Source organism: Lates calcarifer, linkage group LG9 (assembly GCF_001640805.2).
Source record: "Lates calcarifer isolate ASB-BC8 linkage group LG9, TLL_Latcal_v3, whole genome shotgun sequence".
In the NCBI taxonomy this organism is placed as follows: domain Eukaryota; kingdom Metazoa; phylum Chordata; class Actinopteri; family Centropomidae; genus Lates; species Lates calcarifer.
Window position 1 is genome coordinate 17,576,959 of NC_066841.1, and position 23,423 is coordinate 17,600,381.

Below are 23,423 nucleotides of genomic sequence, written 5' to 3' on the forward strand. Positions count from 1 at the left end.
TTGTGGGGATAGAGAGCAATATGGAGGAAGATGATTGAGAAAGATGGATAGGAAAAGATGAGAGACAGGAAAAAGGGGGGATGATTTAGAGACAGCGGGGGAGGACGAGAGAGAAATAGAGCCGAAAAGCAGTGAAAGGGGGGAAAGGGAGCTAAGGAGCCGGGGACAGGAATAGTATAGACGAGGTGTCACTGTCAAGGGTGTCTCAATGAGATGCCATAAAACACTCTCTTATTCTGCCTACTGTCACAGCATAGAGTCAGCGGCCCACAAATAGAGGTTTGAGACACGCACACCAATAGTCAGACACACTGCACTCACTGATACATTAACATCTCACTTGTGTTTATTTGCCAACATTTCTACCCTGAGTTTGCAGCGTCTTACGGTGACACTGGGCTCCCTGCATATCATTTTGTTGAAGCAGGAGGGAGCGGAAACAAAATAACCACTAAACAAATCTGTGTTCGGAGCAGTTTTCAATATTTCTGTCATGGGTATTTTCTAAGGGATTGTATGAAAATAATTTGTGGGGAAGCAGGGGTCAGAATTGGAGGATGGTTATGTGCTTTTTTCTTTTTGCTGAAGGGAGGATATTGTGACTATATTATGAAGAGCAAGAGAGGGTATTTTCTACTGCATATCTATATTTTATTGCCTTTTTTAAACTATTATTCTTATTATTTGTTATCTGGGGTTGGGCAAAAATACCACAGAGCTGCCCAGTTCATTCATTCAGTGATAACCCTTATTTTAAAAAAACAAAAGTGGAAGTATTATTCAACATTGCATTCAACATTTTTAATTCTGCTTCTAATGCACATGATGGTGGCTATAATGAAAATCATTAATTCATTAAGGTTTAAATATGGGCACACCATCTTACAATTCCTCAGCTACAATTTTTCCTCTTTAAATTAGTAATAGTGAGATTAATTCTCCAATCTAGGTCTATTTTTTGAGATATTTAGGGGTTTACAGTTATTTTCATCAGTAGGTAATAAATAGCAATAAAGCTGGGACAGGCTTCGTTTTTTGTTTTTGTTTTGCTTTGTTTTTAAGTAAAACACAATGATCAACCTGCCTTACAATAATAATACATTACATACAATCCCTAAGTGTGTTGTATGCTTTTTTTATAAAAGCATTTTTGTGTGTTTCTACATGTTTCTCCACATGAAATTGACATGTATTCAGTGCGTCCCTCTATCAAGTATTGCATGAATATTCCAAAAAGAGTCCAACAAGATTACATAATTAGAAGACTGATTCTAATTCCCCTGTGACTTCAGGTTGGATGTTAGATCTGATTGCCTTTTGTGTGCATTTCATTTGGTTGGTGTGAAAGCTGTCTATGTTAATCTGGTGTGGACTATACATCTGGACTTTTGGCAGATTTTGATGTGAAAGCAAATAGACCAACCACAGGATTTTATTATAGCTGAAGTGTGATTTTAGCATAAGGCTAAACTAATATTAAATCCATCTGCTGACAGTGAACTGTCAAGGAAGAGATCTAATAGGTGATCTGTATAAGCAGCAGGTATATTTGTACAAGACCATTTGGTAACCAGTGAGTGAGTGTGTGTGTGTGTGTGTGTGTGTGTGTGTGTGTGTGTGTGTGTGTGTGTTTGGGGGGGGGGGTTTCCCTCATCAGTCAGAAGGTGAAAGGGAGTTAAGACAAAGGTGCGCTGAGCTTTTCTGCAAAAGTGACTGAAACATAGTGATGGCACAGTAATTATCACTGTAATATTACTATTCACAACATACAGTGCAGTTTGAGCTCCAGGATTATTTTACTCATTAGTTGTTTCTTTGTGATCTCAGTATGAACACCAAATAAGATATAAATAAATACATGAGATGCTGTCAGACACCAAAATCTGATTTCCTCATGTAGGTCTATGTAGCACCGATGATACAGGATGACAGTCACCACAGCTGTCCAATCACTGACTCACAGTCCATCTGACTTCATGTTTACTTTTCCTGTCTGTCAGTCAGTGTGAACACAAACCACACCAGAACTAAAAATCAACCATGTATAATTCTTTCCTTGGTCAGGAGCAAAATCATCAACCAAACTACAGGTGTGAAAGCTTGTAGATCAGCAACGAGTGTATGTCTGTGACACTGTGACATACTGGAGCCAGACACACACACTGTAGTTAAGGATATGTATGTGTGACTGCAAGAAACAAAGCTGGATTTAAGCTATATGTCCACAAAACCTGAAACTGTATCTTCAACACATACCATGCAGAAAACACCTTGCTAAAGGTTGTGATTATTTCTTAGTGCTCCTAACTGTCAGACAACATCAGCTGTGTATCAGTACAGTACGGCTGTACTCAGGCACACATACCTGCTATGGTCAGGTTGTACTAATGAAGATACTGCAGAGCTGTATGAGCAGGCAGAGCAGCAGAGCCAGAAAAAGGTCAATGAGGCAGCTGAAGTGACACTCAGCTCAATGCTCCTAATTGCTGTGTTTGAGGAGAGAGTGGAAACATGGACATGTGACACATTCTCGCTTGGTTTGCTTCACTGAAGGGGCCCCATTAATGACAGGCTTGTGTGTGTGTGTGTTGGTGTCATTACCAGATGTTGTTATTTATTAATGAGAACTGTATATAGGAATGTTCCTTAGTACGGTTACACACATATCAGCTTTTCATAAATAATATCTCAGAGCTTGAGTGTCAATGGAAATTGGTTGCGCTTATAATTGGAAGAATGGGTAATGTCCACAGGTTGGAGGCGAGAGGTTCGTAGAAAACAGGCGCTTGCAGAGCACTGTTCTGTTGTTACTGAATCACCACATTTGGAGGAGGAGGTGCTGCTCTGTTACCTGCATAAATAAGATATAGACATACAGTTTATATACTGCTGAGAGCAGGAATATCACACTCTTGTTTTGGATATCTTATCATCTATCCTGGATTCAAAAGACTGCCAAAATGTCTTTGAGACCCAAAGACATTTTTAACACAATTTCAGCACTCTCGTAAAAAGTCAGCATTCTCCATTTGCTGATATAAGAATTTCAAGAACGTGCCATTAAGCAGCTGTTCAATAGACGGCCATTAGAAAGAAATGGCCGACAGCGAAACAATAGCAATTTCCTCAAACATTTTACCTCAGCTTTGACCATTACTCTGCTACTGAAACAGGGGTGCAGTGTTCCCAGGCATGTAAAGTATATGAGTCTCATATCTTTTCACAGAGGAAGCTCTGTATTGTTTGGGTGTGTTTACAAGAACATCAGTGAGATGGGAATGCTTGTTAGGGGGGGATGCAAGTTGCTGACACTTGAAGACTGGAAACAGCAGACAGAACAGAGAGAACATAAAAGTGCGTATGTAGGTGAGCTATGAAACCAATCAGTCATTCAGACCTCTTCTTTAAATTCTAATGCATGGTTCCTCTAGGCTTGTGACGCATGTATCTGTTCATTCTACATGCTACCATTTTTAATATTTCAAAGGCACGAACTTCAAGAGAACTTGAACCTCAACAGATCTTACGTGTGTCCTGTTTTTTCAACTGTAGCACAATTTAGTCACTTAACTGGCAGAGTAGGAGGCAGAAGGTGGAGTTGGTAAGTGGATTGCAGGCACCCTAAAGCCGATTTATCTGATAGATGTTTGGACCTGGTCTGTTGGACTGACCTCTAGGGGCAAACTGTAAATTAGATTTTTTTTCCCCAGCACAGATTGTGTTGCTATGTCACCTCTGTCTGTCATCCCTCCACCACCGTCAGCAAAGGAATCTCTCAGTGTACAGATATTATGAACTCCACAATAGTGAGTATCTTGCATCTCCTGAGACCAGGATGGTGTGATTGCATCAAGGAGCAGAAGAGAATGGAGACAGAGGAGGAGAACTGTTTGGTCCATGAGTGATAGATGGCATGGCTAAGGAAATGGTCTGGAAGAGAATGCTGCGTCAAGCAGTCAACTGGCCAGGCATCGATTTAATCTTGTGCGCTCTCCTGATTTGACCGTGTCACGGTGAGATTGAAAAGCCTAAGTGGATGTGGGGCTGTGTTCACTCACCTGAGCCACACCGCACTGATAATCCCACAATGAACCTAAAAATGGCTTGAAACACTGGACGAAGTGGAACGCTGCTGAACACCACAAGACAAAGGGTAAGACAGCTGTTTCAGGCCTGCTAACAAGCAGCTAAATCCACTGGAGGGGCTGGTCTATCGATTTTATACCCGGGTTGAAGAAGTCACAAAGCTCATGCAATTGGATCCGTTGTATCCAATGGATTCTGACTCAGATATCTGCAGAGATCCCTTTGGCTCAAATACCATCGATTGAGCTAAAGCGATTTTTATCTAATGAATATTCTAATTGCTGTCATCTGAAACAGCGGTGGTTAACTGCGTGAAGAATGCATGTTTAAATAGATTTGATAGATTCTAATAAAGCATGAGGATTAAGCTGTGGTCTGATGTTTATGTAGAGCGGCGGGAAATTGATATTGATCCTGGGGCCATCCAGGTTTCTGTGTTACATGTCATTCCCTCGCTCATCTCTCCTGCCCCTGATACGGTCTGCTGCACAGGCGCACAAATGTCACAAAATAATCTTTAATTAAAAAAAGAATTTGTCCATGAATCAGATTTAATTTAAGTTATCGCATTTTGACATTTAGCCCACTCACATTGCATTGTGGGATCCGTCAATGTTCAGGATTAGTCATAATCCTGGGTATTTGGTGAATACATTCATTAATGGAGAAACGTGTTCAGACAAATATGCACACTTCTGCTGACTTACATACTTTGAGATTGATGTGCACATACATGAACACATGGACACAAATCGCCCCGCTTGCTCTACTCAATAAAGCAGGTCACAATTGCTCTTCACCTCTCCTGTTTGCCTGCACATTTTGCATTGATGCACATGCAGACCAGCACACATGCACAGACTTGACAAGCTGCATAAGCAGGAACCACACGGGTCGACACACCACGGACTTCTCTCTCATGTTTTTTTAAGACTAAGTGGCAGCCTCACCTTGACCTCCTGTCTCTTCCCTGTTATTCTGTATGCCACCATTGCACTCTGGGTTCCCATTAGATAGACTGTCTCGGGGCAATCAAAACAATATGAATTTTACCGTTGTGTCATGATCATAGCAGGCTTCCATTTTCCTGTGGATAGCCACTGCCACATTTAATCATGATCACTTATAGATCTGCTCAGCTTCCTCTCATTTAAACCATTAGCAGATAAAATAGTTCAATTCCTGACAGCTCTATAGTCGCACAATATAGGACCACTAAACAATGATGCCACCTGCATGGCCAAAACCTTGTTTAGCTGGATTATTGCTGCCTCTTCTACAAATTAGCTGTGTTTCAGAATTCTGAATTAGGTGTTATCTGTGATGAGCTAGGATTTGCAAGCTTACACGGCATTATCCAAACATTGCTTAAGCATTGATTTATTCAGGGAAAGAGCGCACCATCACTGCTTTATATTCACTGTGCTGCACAGACGCTCACATGTGGGAGTTATCCAGTACAACTCAACCCCAGTCTTCTACTGCTGTCCAGTAAGCAGAATATCTGTCCAGTTGGGGGTTTTGTGCTTTTGCTTTGCCCATAGGCAACAGAGCAGATGCATAAATGAGATGTTTACATGTGCATGTGTGAGAGAGAGTTAGTGAGAGGCAGTGGTTTTGACTGAGGGGTTCAAGCTGCAGGCTGTCAAGGTCTTCTAATTGAGGTGTTATTGCCTCTGATGCTGGGCTCTGGCAGCAGGTTTATAGTGGTCTTAACCTGTTAATTAAAGTCCAATAGGATTCCTAATGAGGAGAGAGATGGCCTTCTGTCTGAGGCTGCGTGGTAGACGTAATTCTCATGATATCCACACGGACAGCTGATGGCACAGCCCCCTCCTTATGGCTGCTATAGCTAGCTTTACTCAGCACTCTCTTCCCTGAATTTCACACATTGTCGTGCTGAGGTAGCAAAGCTTTTACAATGCATAGGTCCAGCTCAGCTGAGGAGCCCACAACCCCTGAGACACTGAGCAATGAACGTGCCTTCTTATTTTTTGTTTGTCATGAGTATTTGTATGGTGTGCACAAATAATCAGGTTACGTAAGGTGGAATCTGGGACACCGTGTGCAGCGGATGTGCCACAAGGTGCTGAGCATGCCCTGCTTGCTCACTTGCTCATTTGCTTGGTTATTTTAAGTGAAGCATCATTTGTATGACAACAGCAAAGAGACTCTGTTGACATACTTTTGCCATGTCCATCTAAGCTTGACAAATCAGGGTATTCAGCCTTAACAGATCTCCGTTCTTGTTGTTTTGCTACTTTTTTCCTGTTTCTTAAAAGATTCATTAGGAATCCTTGGCACAGTACACTGGGACTCTTAACTTATTAAGGAGTGAAATGGGAAATTGTTCATTAGTAATGTATTGCACAGTGAAGCGTTCCTTTCATCCGCTCTGCTTGGCAGAAATCATACATATCTTTCTAAAACCAGATGAGCTTGTTAGATATTTTTTGTGGCTAAATATTTCTCGTCCTATTAGAAAAATCAGTGGGTGACATGCCCAGCACCACAGTATACAATATATTATCTGATTTAAACACAACCCTCTCAACTTTGTTCCCTTGTTTATTATTCATGTTATCTTGATCACATGCCATTTACCGCAGAGCCTTTTTGGCTGAATCACCCAAATACTCAGATTACATTACCTGGGCAGTTAAAAGTAACATTTGAAGACCTCCACTGGGACATAAAATGCAGAGCAGCCTGGGCTCTGATGCAGTGCTTTGAGCCACTGGCCCCTGCTCACTGAAGAAAATAAGAGATGAGGTGAGAGAATAGTGCTTGGTGAGAGAAGAGGTGCAGGATAAAGTTACTCACTTTCTTGCATTTTTCAGGGGCCATTAGACATCTTTCTCTTTTGATACATGTGAAGATGCCGGGAGACATGGAAAAGCACTGTTTGATTGTCATGAATATTAAATGTCAGGAGACCAGTGAATGCTCTCCTGATGGACTTCTGGCCAACCTCCATTTTCTTTTGCCCCCACACCCAAACCATAATGCCACCGTCAGTTCTTTTGTCTCTTATTTTTCAATTTCACCATATATTCAGGAATGATATCATGAGTAAGTCATTACTGGATAGTGGAGGATTATGTGGACCATCTTTTCTCCTGCGTCTTCTTAATTCTCCAGAGGGAAAGGAAAGTGAAACTCATGTAGCTGAATGAGTCAGCCTGATACTGGCAGAAGTTAACACCTTCCTATATAACAGAAAGAGTGCTTTCAAATGATAGATAAGCCTTTGAAAATGTTCATGGTTTTCATGAAGCCTTAAAGCTGATCTTGAAACCTCAGATAGCTCTTAATCTCTACTGTAAAGATGGAAGTTAGACTGTGGAATATAATGCCCTGCAATCAGTGAGCGCAGGTTGATATACTCTTAAACTACACAGTTCACTTTGAGTTTTGTCCAGATTTTAAGTCTTCTAGTTTGATGGCTGTTAATTGGCAGAATGTGCTTGCTCATCAATAATGGACTATCCAGTGGACAGGACATAACAAATAACTACAATACTGAGTGACGAGAGATACAATGTAAGGAAATGTAGATTTAAACTCTACTTTTCAGTCCTTAAATTTGCCCTTCCCATAGGCATATTATGGTAATATTCTTAAAGGGCTGCTCCAGTTATTTAGTACTGCAGTTCCATAAAGTTGCAGGAAAGAGATGAGGACTAAGAATAGCAGCAATGTGAGCCTGCACTTTGGCACAGCAGTGCTTTGAGCTAAATGCTAACATCAGCATCATAACAGCGACAATGCCAACATCTTGGCTTTTAGCAGGTATAACATTTGCCACGCTCACCACCTTAGCATTTGGTAATTAGCACTTCATGCAAAGTACAGCTGAGGCTGATGGGAATGTCACTAGTTTTGCAGTTGTTTAGTCACAAAACAAAGAGATCACTAAACTTGTTATGATGTGTCCTGTTGGGAACATGAATATCCAATGGTTGTTGAGACATTTTCTCAAAACCACAAATGTTAATCACACATGTGGTAGAGTAAAAAGTAATTGGGATATTTTGTTAGGGAACCATGACCTTTGGCAGAAAATGTTGTAATGTTGTAGAAATTTCACTTGTGAAGTAATGACTGTTGACATGCTGGTAGCAATAGATAAACAATGAGGGATCACCAGAGTCATTAGGATTTATTTGTTGGGTAAACAGCAATTCATCTAATAGTTGTACAGACATTTCACTAACACCAAAATTGTCTGTTTCATGGTAGCTTTAGAGAAAAAAAATCAGAGGATCCCAAAAGTCAGTACCTGTCATCCTCTGGGGACCACGAATGCATGTAACAAATTTTATGTCAATCCATCAAGTAGTTGGAGGAAAGTGGTGGAACGACCAGGTGACATTTCCATCCATACAACCATGTTTCTAGTGTGTCTTTTAGACCTCAGGATGGGTCAAGTTCCAAAACACTGGATCTTACAGTTCTGCTAACATTCATGTCTTTCAACACACCCATTTTGTAATTTGACTGAATTTGGCTGAGACTGAGGCTGAGACTGTGAATTTTTTTCACCAGTGCCAGAGAAGACATTATGCACCTGTATCCACAGGCTAAGTGGTGCTCCTCTTGCTGTCTAAACTGATCTTCATGTTTAAAATTGGTGTAGTGCCTATTTGACATGATAAATATAAATGTAGTGCTTTGGAAACTGACAACTGAAAAAGCAGGATATAAATTTAATTTATTAAGCAAACTCTCTAAAGCTTCCTCTTTACATCCTGGATGGATAATGCAACCAAACTAGTAGGCAGTGCACTACTATAGCTTAATGATAGTGAGTAATATTACATATTACATTTCTCATGCAGTCCTGCCTCTAAGAACATATAGCTACCACTACCTTCATCACATATGATGACAGATTTCACATTTAATTACCGGCTCTTAAGCACAGAGGAATCTATTTGTAATGAGCCCATTTAGAAAATGAAAATGGGCCAGTTTGTGGGAGAGTTTCCTTATTTGTAAGATGATATTGAACTGTGGACTGAGTGCACTGAGGTAAATGTGATTTTGATCAAGTAAGTTAAATGTAATTTTAGCAGGCTGCTGACTCTCAGTGTTGAAGTTGCACTTAACTCATCTGAAATAACATATATCACTAGCTCATATAGCTGGTATATTGACAACTCACACATTTCATGTTTTTTACTGCCAGCTTTTACTAACACCACCACTCTGTGTCAATCAAACTCGAGGTAAAAGTCATACGCCACCTTTTTGTTCTGCTTTACTGTAATATTCAAACATTCTCTGTAAAAGTAAGTTTTAACTTAACAAAATGAAAACTGTGACATGCAGTCAAGAATATCACCCTCCATAATCAACCTTGTGCATAATGACAGATGATTAATGATATTAATACAGAAGCTGTGCGCCTCATCATTTGCAGGATATTAACTTTTTTATTGAATCTCATTTTCCCCTGCCAAACGTTTAATAAAATGACAAAACAGCATTGTTTAAAATAAAGTTGAGTCCTCTAAACCTTTTCTCACATATGGCTGCACAGCAGTAATTTATTCATAGATTCATTCAATAATAGAATTCCACTTTCATTTGTGGTCTATGTTAAAGCTCTGAGGGAGAAGTGGAGGTAAAATGTGTGAAGAGGAGTGAGAGAGGATTGTTTTCTAGGGTTTTACTTATTTATTGAGCCCCCTTACAAAGTACACTCACATTAGAGTGAGCTGTCAGGTTGCCAGTGTGATTGCAGCCAAGATTGTATACGCCACACAATGCCTTTAATTATGTCGCTGTCTCTTCTCTGTCAGAAAAGACAAAATGGATCAAAGGCTATATGGGAAAGAGTAAGTAAGCAATTATCTTCTTTTGTCTGCTATCACTGTCAGTCAACGCAGGGTTGCTTTCTAAACGACAGCGGAGCAGTCGCACAGCAAAAGGAGAGAATGAACGCTGATAGATGAGGTAATAATGGCGCTGTATATACCATGTTAATAAAGGCACTCCATATCTACACCGGTCATTACTCAAAAGTGGCTTGATTGGTCATGCGATAAGGACAAACTAAGTGAAAAAATTCAAATGATCCAGTAGTCTGGAGGTGCTCAGATATTACCCCCAATCCTCGGAGGTGCAGACAATTAAACTGTGGTTTAATTCAAGTGGTGGGTTGTGGAAGAACAGGTAAGAATAATTGTGTTGTTGATAAGAGTTTGCCATTAGGTTTATTCGGTCACATTAAGCATTTTCAGACTTTTCCTTTGAGGAGTTGTTTTCCTGTATGAATAAATATCTGAGACTTTTAGAACCCTTTAGAGGTATTCTGCAAATTAAAGAGTAATTACACCCTCTATTAATTTTGCACTGTACACATAATCACATAAAGTTTTGTTTTGTTTTTGCTTTTTAACAGTGCTGAGAACCTTAAATTAGAATCTTCAAGATTTCAGTCCAGATTGATTGAGTGAAACCCATGGCTGCTGGTTATAACAGTGAATAAAGTACTGAATTTTGGGGACAGCCAAACAAGCTCATGCTCAGGGAAATCTCTCAATAATTGGCCATTTCCCATCATGAGCACCCACAAATGAATTCATGATGCCTAAGTAGTTTTTCACACAACAGCAGAGTACAGTAAAAGAGTTGGTTACCTCACTGAGAAGTTGGTGGTGTGCAGTCTGTTGCTCACAACTTTTCATCTAACAGTTCACGTTAGCTGCTGCTTCTTGCTTCATTACTCCCTAAAACTGATCCGCTGTCAAAAAATGCAGACAGTGTCTTGTTTTGTAGATGCATTTTTGATGAACGTTCGCTGTCAGCACCAACCTCTATGGCAAAACATTGCGTGCTCTGTGATTGCTCCACAATGTTCCGCCAGTTGAATGCTTCTAATGTGAACAAGCAGCAGCAGGAAGTGTTCACTTTGCATTAGCAGTAATTTAATTCGGCTCTACGTGAAGATAGGCTACCCAATGTGCTCTGGCTCTCTCTCAGAGTGAACACAGCCACAATACGATAACAAATACAGTCTCTAACATTTTATGTTAATGTGCCATGCTATGCTAAAAGTAAACAAAACTGTCATTATAAGCAAAGGATTATATATTCACAAAAATTACTGAAAATCAGAAGAGGAGAAATGTAGAGCCAGCTGTTTACTGCTTGCAGCTCTCTCTCTTTCTTGTTTTCCCATTGACTGTACATTTGCTTCCCTGTCGTTCCCCCTCTGTCTGTGGATTGCTACAATGGCGGGAAAATGGAAATGGAAGCAGACAGTAGGAAGCAAGCAGGCTAAGAAACCAAACTTTTATAAGAAGGATGCTGAAGCGAAACTATTGCAGGACAAATTAAATTTGCGCTAATATTATTTTAATACTACTACTAATGATAATAGTAATAATAATACTAAGAAGAAGAATACAGAATGGAAAAACAACTCAAATATCATCTGGACATTGGCAAAAGCATCAGCTATCATTGTTGATCATCGCGATCATGTATTGGCACAACCTTAATATAAAGAATACAAAACAGTGATGTCTTTTATTGTTTGGCGAGTATAATGTTAATAAAGTTTAAGGAATATATTTCAGGCAAACAAACTATTAATGCAAAACTGCCACATAACAAAAAATTACTGTTTGTGTTTCTATTTGAATTGGTGCTGTTCACTATTGATGCCCAGTTACTGAAAAGTAGAGTCACAAGTACCGATATACATGAGTCATGAGCTTATTTGTCATATTTTTAGTTTACACTCATTTCTTTGGTGGAAGAAAAAGTCTCCCAGTGATTTTTTTGACATACTGAAAATGAAAGGCACATTCAAATGTGTGTGGTGTTTATTTAGATGAGTTTGTCCCCCCTCCCATATTAATGTGAATATGAGCAAAATTGTGTGGAGAGGCGGTTGATGGGACAGAGATAGGAGACTTTTTTGTCAGTTTGACATCCAGGTAACCCACTTTTGCTTCAGCATGTTTACTCTTTGATTATTGGGAGAGCTGAGGGAAGCACTATCTCCCGCCTGCCAAAACCAGGCTGGCAAGCTGTCACAACACCGATGAAGACACATATACCACCTGGGTGTTTGTAGGTGACACACATTCACACAAACGCATGCACACAAATTGTACACACATAGACACAAACACTTGCTAAAAAAATGGTAGTTTGTTTTCACAACAAAATATAGTCTTGTGATGCTTTTAGAAAAACACTACACACCTGAAGGAATTAAGAAGACAACAAATCCACACCAGAGTTTCGACACAAAATTACCAAAGTCCCTGAAACATTATGTGAAATGCTTCCATCAGAAATATTTATACCTAGGCAAACATAAATATGCCTGATTAATATTACCTTATAATACATCTTCACTGACCCCTCCTGGGTGCTCAGTGCTGTGCTGTCTGTTTATTTTTGATTGATGTTAATCTAATAAAAGCAATTTTTTTTTTATCTGAAAAATTACAAAATTACAGGAGTTGGCGAGGCCAGGGTCCACCTAGCAGACCTTCCCTAACGTCAGCATTTTCATGTCATTTGATTGGATGATCAGAGGTCAGATCAGGTCAGGTCAGAGGTTGCTGGTCAGAGCTAGCAAACGGCATTTGCAGCTACTAGCGCAAGCTAAAACACGTTGCTAACGTGGCTAACGAGGCTAACGCTGAAAGTCGAATCTGCCCAGTCGTATTTATTGGATAAGTTTTAATTCGCTTCAGGGCTGAGAATGTCCGCTCGACAGAAGCGGTTCTGTTTTCATTTGTCTACAAATAATCAGCAGTTTCGGTGAGTAAAATGCGTTTTACCTGTATTTTATTGTTTACGTTTATATAGTTTTAATTAGTTGATATTGATACTTCTGCTGGAGATGATGTGTGTGGCTCAGCTGTGGCTGCAGTGTTTGGAGACCTATTGAAATGTGTTAATTGGGTTTTATAGCATTGCTTCAGTAATGGCATTTATTCTGGCTACATGACATGTCTGTTATCCTGCGTTTCTGTATATTGTTGAGGGTTTCTGTACCATCATAATGGCGGTATTAAGAGGTGGGTTAATTCAGGTAGGACACCAGTGAAGGCCTCTGTGCTTTGATACACTGTGGGGTCATTTCCATTCCACTGATGCTAAAGCAACAGGATCCTGATGTGGTACAGCCTCAAACCCTTACTGTACCCCTCCTCACAGATATACAGGATAAATCTTGATGGATGAAGTGTATGAGTAGTGCTTTCCCCTCTTTTCCACTATCCAGGTGTCCTTAAACATGGCTCCTAACCCCCTGCTGCTTCAGTGGGGGCTGCTGTCTGACAGATAAGAGTTTGCTCATACCGAGCCGCTCCCGTGTGTGAGAGTAACTTTTAAGAGTGAAGCCCGGCATTGCTGATAAAGAGAAATGACCAGACAGTTTTTCCTGGCTTTGTATGAGCAAAAATTCATTGCATCAACCCAGGAAAATGAGGTTTAAAAAATGTGGTTGTCTGAGTGTGAAATAGTCCATCAGAGCAAAGAGTCAACATTTGTCTGTTTTTGTTTTGATTGGACAGCATCTGGCATGTGTGTAAGGAAAACTGTCTTTGCCTTCACACACATTATATCACTGCTTCTCTCTCTCTCTCTCTGTGTGTGTGTGTGTGTGTGTGTGTGTGTGTGTGTCTCTGTGTACGTGCCTTTCTGCTGTGTCCTGAGATGACAGATGAGAGGTTTGCATCAATATTTGAACAAAGCGCTCTGGCATCTCTTTCTGTTGAGGCCATGCTGTTTTTTAAGAGTCAGAGAGGGAGAGCAGAAATGTATTGCTTGGTGTGACTCCAGTTGCAAAGAAATTACAAGTTAGAGAGTAGATTCAGAGCTCCAGGCATTTCTGCAGTCTAAGTGAAGACTTGCATGGGGACAGGGAGGAGAACCAAGAAGGAAACAGGGGATGTGGTTTTAGATAATGATGTAAAATCTGGCTAGCGCCTGGTCACCACCTTGAATTTAATCCTACTTCAATTTAGCAAGTTTTTGGAATATCATGGCAACCTAGCTGCACATCAACTAAACAGTGAAGTTGAATTTTATGAGCAGAATGCATGTGCCTCCAGTTGGTGTGCATAACATGTGGTGGCTGAGCAGTTCATTACCTGTCAGCTTGTCAGAGGGACACCTCGAGCTGTAGGTTGATGTGTTTTGATGTGGTTCAATCGTGGGTTGTGTCTGCAAAACACTGAACACAATCAGGCTTTCACATGTTACCGCCTTTCTCGCCCCATTTGCTGTTGCGCAGGGAGATCAAGAAATCCCATCTTTGCCTGTCTGTCTTTCCCCTGTGGCGTACCTGTCATTCAGAAATTGCTGCAGATGGAGAGGAAGTGGGTGTCGGGGGCTGTGCATCGCAAAGGTTGTGATCCTCCACCGGGCCAAAGTTGGCTGCGGAGCCAAGAAGAAATGCCTTTCGTTTTTAGATTTCCAGGTCTATGAGCATTTCCTGAAAATGCCGATCATTTTTTTTGTCTTCCTTCCGTGCACTTGGATGATCTGAACAGATGCTCCCCCAGTGCTTCTCACTATCTTCAACACCCACCTATCATCTGCTTCACCAGTCTCCCTCCGCCCCCATCTCCTCTGCTAGCTTCACCTCTGATCTTCAATCTCGACCATCCATCTGCTGCACAGGATCTGCGTCAATACTGCCTATGAGGACACCTCACACTGGGCATATATAATTAATGTAGTGTTGACCATTGCCAAGCTGTATTTATTCATGTATTTACACAGACACATTAGCCTGAAAGTCCATGTTTACACAGAGGCAACAACACATAGCAGCAAATAAAATAGAGTAAAATGTATTCCTGTTCACCAACTAACCATGCACCTGATATCTCAAACCTGTTCCTAAATGTCAACATGGTGCAGACTGTAATTAACAAATAATTATGTGGCAGACTCTTAATTAAGAAACAAAGAATTAATTAGGACATTTGTTTGTTAATTCATGGCAAAGCAGCTGCTTCTAGTTTTTCTGCCTCTGTCCAGTTTTTTCCCGTTGTTAAGCATCTCAGTAAAATAAAAATGCAGATGCAAGATATCGTTTAGTTTCTAAGGTTTTAAAACTGCAGATATTAAAGGAGGTCCAGTTTCTCATATGTAAGAATAATTCTGAAAACGAGATGTACTGTAAAATGTTTTAGGCCACTGATTATTGGATAACACATTAAGGCAATGTTGCATTTTATTAAAGCCATATATTCTCCTCTGCTCACACTGTTGTGCTTCCCCTCTTCCACGCGCAACACAAATAGACACAAACACTGTCTCCTTTTTGCTCTCTGTTCACGCTGTTAATTCACACACAGCATTAGTGGGAGATTAGGTTTCGGTTCCTCGCACCTGTTGGAGGTTTGAAATCAGAGATTGCTCATGTGCCATTGTGACGGTGGGTATTTAAATTCAGTCTAGTTCAATGAATGCCATTCACGGAGAGCGATGGAAATGGCATGCACAAAAGCGACATAAATGAGTAAACTTGTATTAAAAACCAGCAAAGCAGAGAGAGTGGTAGCATTGTGGTTACTGAGCTCGCAAGGTCATTTATATCCATTATAACTCATGTTTCTTTTTAATGTATCAATACAAATTATCAGCCCTGTTTACCCAAATCTGCCCACAACCAGGGTTTGGTACAAGTCGGACTCTGCAGGGAGGAACATTGTGCAACTATTGTAACAACAAGTACAGTATCTAGTAGCCCTGCTTCAGTGCAGTATCATAATGTAGTGATATACGCAGATACTTTTATTGATGTCTAGGCATCTGTGCCAAAGATTCATTCTGAACATGATTCAAATGTGCAAGTTGCTGCATGCACTTTTCAAAAGGTGACCAAGTAAAGAAACAAATCCTAAATCTACAGCAACCAATTATAATTATATTGAAACCTGATCACCCTTTCAGGTGAGTGACATAAGGCTGCAGCTGTGAACCAGGTCTTGCACAAACAGTGACCCATATTAACTCAGGACTAATTGTTTTTGCACAAATTGTCAAAAGGCCATCAGATTGAGCTTGCATTAAATAGCCCAAGTCATGCAAGAGGTTTGTGTGTTAAAGAGGTATTATAATTACTTCCTGCAAAGTGCAGCAGTGGCAGGAGGTTCAGCTTCAGAAGGTGACAGCCGCTTGAATAAAAAGGATCCTCCTGCAATCAATTCTGCATCCCCGGAAGTGGGGCTGCTTACCATATGGGAGCCATTCAGAGTCTGTGTACAGGATATGGGATGTGTCATCTTGGATCACCCTGGCTTTTCAAACTGTTAGTGGATTGTGTTGCGGGTGGAGAGTGAGCAGCGGTTGGGCTGCGCTGAGGGCAGCTTCTTGTCCTTGATATTCGGTGAGTGGAATCAGCAGATGGATGAAAACTTTATGTTGCTGACAGTGAATGTTGAGACCACATTCCTGTTTAGACTTAAATTGTTAATTCTTGACAACAAACTCAGCTCAGATAGTACCCGAGATGCTGTTGACTATATTTCTTCACTGCAAATATGGATGTATGTGACACACTGCGCAGCTTGTTATCTTGTGAAATCCTCCAGCATTTCCTTGGTTTTGTAATACTGTGATCCAGACATGAGTTGTTGCATCACCGGATGAACTCAGTCAGCACTTGGCTATGATCTTGAGTCTGAGCTCTGAGGTTGGAAAAGAAGGTCCATGTCATCTGCAAATTTGATGACATGGGAGTTTGTGTACAAACTCCTCTCGCTGCTTGTGTACAGAACAAAAAAACAGCAGGAAGAGAACACATGCCTGTTGGGGCCTGGTATTTGTGTAGAGGCAGTTACACGACCTAGCTCTGACCCTGATCCACAGTGATCTGTGTCAAGAAGTCAGTCATCTATCAAATCAGCTGGTTTTTGTGATGGAGACGGGAGAGCAGGTTGTCTGCCACGATATAAGGTTGTAGTGTGCTGTATGTGGAGGAGAATTTGGCAAACATCACCACTGGCTGCTGCCTTCAGTCTCTCCAAATCACTGCGAGTGTGCTGGAGCAGCAGTCATCTTTCTCTATGTGAATTAGCCTGTGCTACCACCCAAAGGCTTTACTAAATTAGTCAGTCAGCTAGGGGCTCTTTCCCCCTCATTTCTTTTAGATTTTCACTAAAAGCTATGAATACATTGAACTGACATAAGAGACCACACTTACCCATTGCTTTTAAACTTGCATGTGAATAGAGGGAGTGTTTGCTGTACTTGAGGAAATGAAAATGTCTGTGAGCTCCCTTGCAGGTTGCATCACAGCTGATGCAGCATTAGCAGACTGACTGTGTTTCCGGGACAAAAGTTTGTTTTCGAGACACACAAGGAGGCAGACAGAGAGAGAGAGAGTGAGAGAGAAGGAGAGAGAGAGAGAGAGAGAGAGAGAGGGTGCCTGATAGAGCCATCACTCAGCCCTTTGGCAGTGATATCTTGTTTTCCTCTCGGACTGGGCTAGATGTGTCTGTGCCCCTTATGTGTTGTTGCCGGGCTGAAGCATTGGTTGTAGATCACTGTGAAAACTGTGAAGCACAGGGCACAGCAGTCCCCTGAATGACAGCGGCGAAGCATATTGAGGGGAGATATTGGACTTCGGCATGTCCTCGGAACATGCAGATGAGCCAATAACAGCCCCATGCTGGCCACGAGATGTAAATGAGTGTGGAGTGTTAGAATGGCAAACGGACAGCCCCACAGTGCCATCAGCACCAGCACATTCCACAGCCACTTTGCCTAAGCCACATCTCACATGATAACAACGTGAGTTATCTCATTGCCATGTGTGTGTACCCACTACAAGGTGCAGCGCCAGAAGGGCACCCTATAGTTGTTGCTCAGTGTTCGACTTTGTGATCTATATTTTGCAATTTCAAGAGCAAAGACAGTGTAATGCTGTTCCCAGAGATGGTTAAGTGCTTGTGTTTCCCCCTAGAGTCGCATGTTCCACCACCAGCCTGAGGTTAAATCACACCAGAGTTTCCTTTTCTGTGTCTCCCTTAATCTGTCTGCTGCAATGCTATCCTGCCTTCTAAATAAAAAATGAAAAGTGAATGGATAACTAACTCAGAAATAAAGCCTGTGATGCTTTACTAAACCCTACAGCTGCTGATGTTGATAGGTGAGGTATTAGTCTCAGTGGCATTAATCTGTCATGTTGGTAAGTGTTAATATAATACCTGATCTATTAACAAATGAGTCATTACGAGGAAGGCAGTGGCTTTGTTTGACAGCTGTTCATGTTTCCATCTATCATTGTTTGGATGCACACTCACGTCTGTGTTTTGCATCTATCCAAACACAAACACGCCATGTCAATGCTCCACGCGCAAAACAAATTGGAGCACTCTGTACAAGAAAAGCTTGCCTGGGGCTAGTCATTTTGAAATTAAAAGCATGTCTCTTTGTTCAGCCTGAGTTCCAGGAATGAGGAAGAGAATGCAAATGTGTCGCACGGAGGGGAGACGAACACTGAGCAAGTGCTGTGATTTTCACAGCCAGAGAATCACACAGAGTCTTTTATCTATTCCCCTCAATCAGGAGACATCCGGCAGGAACGGTAGGAGGATTAGATTAGCTAGAGAGAGGGAGAGAGAAAGAGAGAGTGAGTGGGTTCTCTAATCCTGATGGGGTTTTCAGAGGTACACCCATCACTGTGGAGAAACACGCGGAGTGCAGTGGGGACTTGGGATCGGGAAGGGCGGGTGCCGGACAGTTTGCCTCACTAAACCCTTCACACTTGCATGAAAGAGGTTCCAGCAAACTAGGGGATTAGTCAGAGTGTAATTACACTTGCGGGGCCTCAGAAGTAGTAAAATGTGCGCCGACTGGAACACACCTCAGACGGGCAGAAGAGGAAGGGAGTCATGCCTGATAATGTGTTGTCAGTGTGTTGTCTGTGAATCCTTCAACTGAATCATCTGTCATTCGTAAAGTCTTTATCAGACTACAGTCGATCTGCCTGATGCAGTTTCAATGAGATGTTTATTCCAGTAATTTGCCAGGATGCCTCAGGATGCCTGTGGATTGTGTTTGTTGACATTTTTAATAAGTGATTTTCATGCACTGCCTCACCTCTCACTGCTTAGACACTGGTCAAAAAGTATGTGTAGGACTCATTGCTTATAGACAGATTCTGTCCTTCCGCTTAGCCGGTTCATAAAATCAGGATTTCTTGCTATTTAACAACACTGTGTTTCTACTATTAGAACTTCCTGCTATACAAAAAAAAAAACAACAACAAAACATATATTGTGTTGAGAGTGCAGTGCGGTTGAGATAATTCTTACCCAGTGCCTCCCATTGCCTAGGGGAGCTAAACACCTCAACCTTCAAAAAAAAAAAGAGAGAGGAAAAAAAAAAGGTAATAAACAAAAACACTAATCACATAAATTATTAATAACTAAACAAAGATGTTATTTTATCATAAATATTTTGCAGGTTTGCAAAGCAAAGTGTAGCCTAGCTTTCTGCAAAATACCCTGTAGCACTGTGCACATCCCTGTGTACTTAAAATATTAAACACTGTAATGCTCAAGAGGATAGGTTCTACAAATTATTGTATTATAATGCAGTGGCGGAGAATAGACTGTGGGGATAGGGTGATGTTCGGTAGTGTTATTTCTCATGTTGTGCTCCAAAACGATTTGTTTGAGGGAGATGTCGCCGGAAGGAGTAATGGCTACTAGTTGTGTCTACTTGCAGGGGGGAGGGAGAGAGTGAGGGATAGTGGAAGCTGGGACAAGACTGAGAAGGAGCTACATTAGGTTTTTGTGTTTAAGACAATATAATCAATAAATATATTGTTTTTTAAAATACTTTTTTTCAGTATTTATGCTGGCTTTATGAAGGCTATAATCTCATTTTATTCCCTAGGTGCCCGAGGTGAAGCCTTGCAGCATGGCCAGTCTGGGACATTGCCCCACTTCCTGGAAGAGCCTGTCGATGCTTACATTGTCAAGAGCAACCCCATCAAGCTCCGGTGTCAAGCTCGGCCCGCTCTCCAAATCTTCTTCAAGTGCAACGGTGAATGGGTTCACCAGAGCCAGCACATGTCTCAGGAGCACACCGACCTGGGGACAGGTACAACAGACACTGATATATAAAAACAGACAAGCATGCTATATACAAACATACACACTCTGCAACTTAAACTAAAATTTCCCCCGTCAAGCTTTTCTCCTGTCACTTTAAGTTATGAGGATAATGTTCATATCTCTGGTAGCAAGAATAGAAGTCTTCAGGATGAACTTTCCAAATGGGGCTTTATGACAATGCCTACAGCTATGTCCAACCCTGCAAATATATTTGTCTCACTTCTTGAGCACATACTGTGTGTCACTTTTGATCTTAACTGAAATGACAACTGTTAGACTATGAAAGGCACCAACTTGTTCAGTTTTAGGATTTGACTTTGAACTCCAAATGGTGTCTTATAGTGATGCAACTTGCAGAAATGCAGCTGTTGTTGTTTTAACTTCAAAATGAATCCACTCACACCACAGTCATTTTTCCTTTTTCTTCTTTTTTTGGCTAAAGCCCCTGTTTTTATTGCATCATCTCACAATGGGGTATAATATCTCAATAACTCACTTGTGTTTATACAGCAAATTGAAAAGCAGTAATACAAAAACTGAATTATGCTTTCTTTTTTCCCCTACAATTTACTTGTACTGTAATTAAAAACAATGATTCTGAAGTATACACTGTAAAAAGTGAGGGGAAGTTGGGTTTAAAGCATCACAACAACAGTTGTGCTATTCTGGCTATTTATATCCATGTGGGCAGAAAAGACATACAAGTATTTGCCACACTAATAATTAGGCCTAGGTGTGTGCAGAGCATCAGATGACCATAATCTGATTACTGAAAGAGGTCAGGATGATGGCAGAAATATTTATAAGTCTACCTTGGCTGCTATTAGTGCAACAGTGTTGATGCTTCACTTAACACACAGCAGCAATCAATATCTCTCCCCAGAGTTAACAATGGACCTCTAAATTTTTACTGCCTCTAGTCAGGATTCATAGCTTTGCTCCCATCTGGCTCCTTATCACCATTCATATCTGTTTTCACTGGGACAGACAAGAGGAAGGAGATGTGCAGAAGGAAAAGAACTCAGGGAGAATAAAAACCGAAAAGGAGTGTCTTAAAAATACACCTGCGCTAGTATCTCATAAAGTAGAGAGCTCTGCCCAAGTCTGAGCTTTGTCAGGATCCTCCTTACTACAAGCTGTTGGGAGATGTGAAAAGATAGGGTGTAAAATTTTATTAGTCCCTATTGTAACCTTGACCTTAGCTAAAAAAGCTGGAGCATTTGGTAACAAAAAGGACGCATCGGCCAAGTTAGTTATTTTCTCATACAGCAATGTATGTGTATGAATATACCTCAACAGTTTTGTATTTGAGTTCTTGCAGAACTTCTCTGTGTATGCTATTCTGAGGCTTTCAACACTTCAGACTGTTGCCATAGCACCAGTCCTTAAAGCTGAGGTGACGGTGTTACAGATAGACAGGCAAAGTTTAAATTTAATGAAGGCAGGGAAAAAAAGAGTCAGGCTGTTTGTGGAGAGACTGGTAGAAACAACTTGTGACTTGATCCTCTTACCAGTATAAAGTATAATTTATCTATTTTATTATGGATATACTGTCCCATTTGTTATGGACATCCTCTTTGAACCATGAGAACAATCTTTACTTAACCTTAACATAGCAGTAGTTGCTTAAAGTACCTATAATTGTTTGTAAGAAGTAATATTATTGTAAGAACAATGGATCATGTGATTACGTTTAATGTGAGAAGCGTTACTCATGGTGACAAACCAGCAGAGAATTATCACCTGACTCTGCAGTTCCCCTCAGCTATTTGGACGTTTAAAGCATCTTCCATTCCAGCCCATTGATTAGTTTTCCAGCCCACTACTTTACTGTTCACTATCACCGGTTTCATAGTTTTTCTGAGGTAGGCAGCTGTTTTCAGCAACAACAACAACAAAAAGCTCTAAAAAGCCACTGTATGCTGCTGCCTATCACTGAACAGCAGACAGACAAAACAAGTTAGCAATTAGCTGGTGAACATAATGGAGCCTGTAGCAGCTAAAGAGCCAGATGTTTCTCTCAAGAATTAGTGGATACCTAAAAGAGAAAAAAAAAGAGAGAGAGGCCAGAAACATGACACCAAATGAATTCTAAAGTAGCTGTATCTGCTATATAAATTTAAAACGTGGATGATATATCAGTGTTGTGTGCAGTACTTGTGTCTGCTGCCCCCAGATCAAATCCTGGTCAAGTTTGAGGTCCATGATGAAATCTCAATTGGACACCTGCAACTGGTCACAAATATCCATGTAACACAGGACCTGATGTTGAGCATGTGACGTAATTCAGAATACTAACTTACTTGCACCTGCTTGATGTGTTTTACTGTGTCACACCGTTTGCAACAGTAACAGTCCTGGGGATTTTTGATCACACTGCACTTGTTTTAGCAGTCATATGTTGCTCACAGCAACTGGTTCTCACTTCACAAAACATAATGGAGTACTGTCATCAGGCAAATTGGTAAAACTTTACTTTGAAGACTCTCTGTTTATCATTTTAAGTAGTATATGATAACACAGTATATTGTGGTTGTATAATATAATTTGTCAACAATTATTATTTCTCCTATGAAGCATTTTTATATTATTTTTGTATTATTACAACTACATTTTACTATGTTGTCATTTGTTATCTGTTCATATATCAGCTTCCTCTTGGGAGATTGTAGTTATTAACAAATACATCAGAGAATATTTATATCTGTGTATAACTACATTATAGTAGTAGTATGTGTTATAGATCATGTATGTTTATATATTGTTTATCAATCCTAAAAGGGGAGCTTAAAGTGTTACTGGCATATCAATCAATCATAGCTTTTGCTTTATACTATGACAGCATAATAGTTGCTATGTTTTCAAAACTTCTCATGAGGTTTAAGTATTCATTAAAATAATATTTTGCCTCCCTCATCAACTCAGTGTAAATAAAGGAGGGAGCAAACTGAAAATGAATGGAGCAGTTAAGTGCTTTGACATATAAGAAAATAAACTACAAAATAAGCATGAAGTAGAGGCCCTCTGGCATGACATAAAATGTCTAGAGACTGTTACAGCTACTTTATTGGATGATGCCTCAAAAGGAAAAATCAGTAGAGAACAAAATGTCCCCAAATTAATGCCAATATCAGTTGATTTTTAAGAACACCAGACCTAGCCATCTTTGACAGCCCACACTTGGATGTGACTGCACACTCAAACAGCCTTCCTCTCAAAGTG

The 23,423-nt window shown here is 40.6% G+C and overlaps 1 protein-coding gene across 1 annotated transcript in view; it reads left to right on the forward strand.

The window, feature by feature from the left end:
- Nucleotides 1-23,423, forward strand: part of LOC108895452 (netrin receptor UNC5D-like) — a 154,252-nt gene that overhangs the window by 69,325 nt on the left and 61,504 nt on the right. The window contains 1 exon segment of the mRNA XM_018694286.1: nucleotides 19,981-20,187. Within this exon segment, the coding sequence (XP_018549802.1) occupies nucleotides 19,981-20,187 (207 nt within the window).